The sequence below is a fragment of the Saimiri boliviensis genome, chromosome 2, assembly GCF_048565385.1.
Source record: "Saimiri boliviensis isolate mSaiBol1 chromosome 2, mSaiBol1.pri, whole genome shotgun sequence".
Taxonomy (NCBI): Eukaryota; Metazoa; Chordata; class Mammalia; order Primates; family Cebidae; genus Saimiri; species Saimiri boliviensis.
Genome location: NC_133450.1, coordinates 160376319 through 160379154, shown reverse-complemented (window position 1 = coordinate 160379154; position 2836 = coordinate 160376319). Strand labels below are relative to the sequence as shown.

At 43.4% G+C, this 2836-nt stretch overlaps 1 protein-coding gene across 1 annotated transcript; it reads left to right on the top strand.

Annotated features, from left to right (window-relative positions):
• The first annotated feature begins 379 nt into the window (after window positions 1-379).
• Window positions 380-2186, top strand: LOC120366397 (small ribosomal subunit protein eS4, X isoform-like). Its single transcript, XM_074394784.1, has one exon. The coding sequence runs from the start codon at window positions 395-397 to the stop codon at window positions 1184-1186; it is 792 nt and encodes a 263-aa protein (XP_074250885.1). The 5' UTR covers window positions 380-394; the 3' UTR covers window positions 1187-2186.
• The last annotated feature ends 650 nt before the right edge of the window (window positions 2187-2836 follow it).

Genomic DNA, 2836 nt, shown 5'->3' with positions numbered 1-2836 from the left:
AATTAGCTGGGCATGGTGACACATGCCTGTAATCCCAACTACTCAGGAGGCTGAGGCAAGAGAATTGCCTGAACCCAGGAGGCGGAGGTTGTGGTGAGCCGAGATCGCACCATTGCACTCCAGCCTGGGTAACAAGAGCGAAACTCTGTCCCAAAAAAAGAAATAATAATAATTCCTGTAATTGGCAGACCCGAGATTCCAGCGCTTATCCACCCAACTCCACAGCCCTGACTTTACAGGTTACTGTGTCTGCTGTTGCCTCTGCTTCACCTCAATCTTAGCTCTGCCTATGTTTGCAAACCCATCAGAAAACATTGCTTGGATTTCTGATCATTTCCTTTGCCCAGCATTGTTGATAAGTGGGGCCTGCTCTCTTTCCTTGCCTAAGGCAGCCATGGCTCGTGGTCCCAAGAAGCATCTGAAGCGGGTGGCAGCTCCAAAGCATTGGATGTTGGATAAATTGACCGGTGTGTTTGCTCCTCGTCCATCCACCGGTCCTCACAAGTTGAGAGAATGTCTCCCTCTCATCATTTTCCTAAGGAACAGACTTAAGTATGCCCTGACAGGAGATGAAGTAAAGAAGATTTGCATGCAGCGGTTCATTAAGATCGATGGCAAGGTCCGAACTGATATAACCTACCCTGCTGGTTTCATGGATGTCATCAGCATTGACAAGACGGGAGAGAATTTCCGTCTGATCTATGACATCAAGGGTTGCTTTGCTGTACATCGTATTACACCTGAAGAGGCCAAGTACAAATTGTGCAAAGTACGAAAAATCTTTGTGGGCACAAAAGGAATCCCTCATCTGGTGACTCATGATGCTCGCACCATCCGCTACCCTGATCCCCTCATCAAGGTGAATGATACCATTCAGATTGATTTGGAGACTGGCAAGATTACTGATTTCATCAAGTTTGACACTGGTAACCTGTGTATGGTGACTGGGGGTGCCAACCTGGGAAGAATTGGTGTGATTACCAACAGAGAGAGGCACCCTGGATCTTTCGATGTGGTTCACGTGAAAGATGCCAATGGCAACAGCTTTGCCACTCGACTTTCCAATATTTTTGTTATTGGCAAGGGCAACAAACCATGGATTTCTCTTCCCCGAGGAAAGGGTATCCACCTCACCATTGCTGAAGAGAGAGACAAAAGACTGGCAGCCAAACAGAGCAGTGGGTGAAATGGTCCCTGGGTGATATGATAGATCTTTTTTTTTTTTTCAAATAATCTTTTATTTATTTATTTATTTTTATTTTTTTTATTTTTTTTAGTAGAGACGGGGTTTCACCATGTTGACCAGGATGGTCTCGATCTCTTGACCTCGTGATCCACCTGCCTTGGCCTCCCAAAGTGCTGGGATTACAGGCATGAGCCATCGCGCCCGGCCACATAGATCTTTATGCGTAATTAAAAATAATGTGGCATGATTAACTAAAAAAAAAAAAAAAAGAGAGAAGTGGGGCCTTTAAGAGGTGATTCTGTCATGAGGTCTGTACTCCCATGACGATTGGTGTCATTGTCTCTGGAGTGAGTTATCACAGGGGTGGGTTCCTGATAAAAAGATGAGCTGGGGCCAGTCGACGTGGCTCATAACTATAATCCCAATACTTTGGGAGGCTGAGGCAGGTGCATCACCAAAGGTCAGGAGTTCGAGACCAGCCTGACCAATATGGTGAAATCCCATCTCTACAAAATACAAAAGTTAGGCAAGCATGGTGGCATGCGCCTGTAGTCCCAGCTACTTGGGAGGCCGAGACAAGAGAATTGCTTGAACTCGGGAAGCGGAGGTTGCAGTGAGCTGAGATTGTGCCACTGCACTGCTTAGTCTACTTTTTTTTTTTGAGATGGTCTTGCTCTGTAACCCAGGCTGGAGTGCAGTGGTGTGATACTGGCTCACTGCAGTCTCCACCTCCCAATACCTCAGCCCGGCCCTGCTCAGTCCACTTGATCATTTGCTATTTTTTCTCTTAAGTCTTGGCCTGTATGCTTGTTTTTCTTCAAGACTGTCTTGATTAAAGCCACTTTTTGCTTCACTGCTGTTTTTCTCTGAATGTGAACACAGAAATATGTGTTAGGTTTATGTATGCAGCTGTTTACTCCTGCGTTATCTTATATTGGTAAAAATCTGAAATAAACTAAATGTCCATATTGAGTCTGGTTAAATAAAAGATGGTAACATATGGCCCAGAGTGGTGGCTCATGCCTGTAACCCTAGCACTTTGGGAGGTCAAGGTGGGCAGATCACTTGTGCTCAGTTCAAGACCAAGCTAGCTAACATGGTGAAACCCCATCTCTAATAAAAATACAAAAATTATCTGGGCGTGGTGGTGCATGATTGTAATTCCAGCTACTTGGGAGGGTGAGGCAGGAGAATCACTTGAACCCAGGAGGTGGAGGTTGCAATGAGCCAAGATCGCCATTATACTCCAGCCTGGGTGGCAGAGTGAGACACCATCTAAAAGAGAAGAAAAAAAAAGAAAAAAAGATGGTAATATAAAGGTAGAATTCAGTGAAGCCATTAAAAAAGTTAGAATAATAATTTTGTCATAGGAAACTATTACCAGTATATCTCAGTTAAAAAAAATAAAAAAGACATGGAACTTCCCATCCAGAGAAGAAAAAAAAAAAAAAAAAAAAAAAAAAAAAAAAATATATATATATATATATATATATATATATATATATATATATATATATATATAAATTTAAAAAAAGACAAAAAGACAACCAGGCCAAGCACACTGGCTCACACCTATAATCCCAGCACCACTTTGGGAGGCCAAGGCAGGCGGATCACCTGAGGTCAGGAGTTCAAGACCATCCTGACCAA

What these genes read in the sequence shown, in the direction of transcription:
- LOC120366397 (XM_074394784.1), top strand. Translation starts at nt 395, where the DNA reads ATGGCTCGTGGTCCCAAGAAGCATCTGAAGCGGGTGGCAGCTCCAAAG.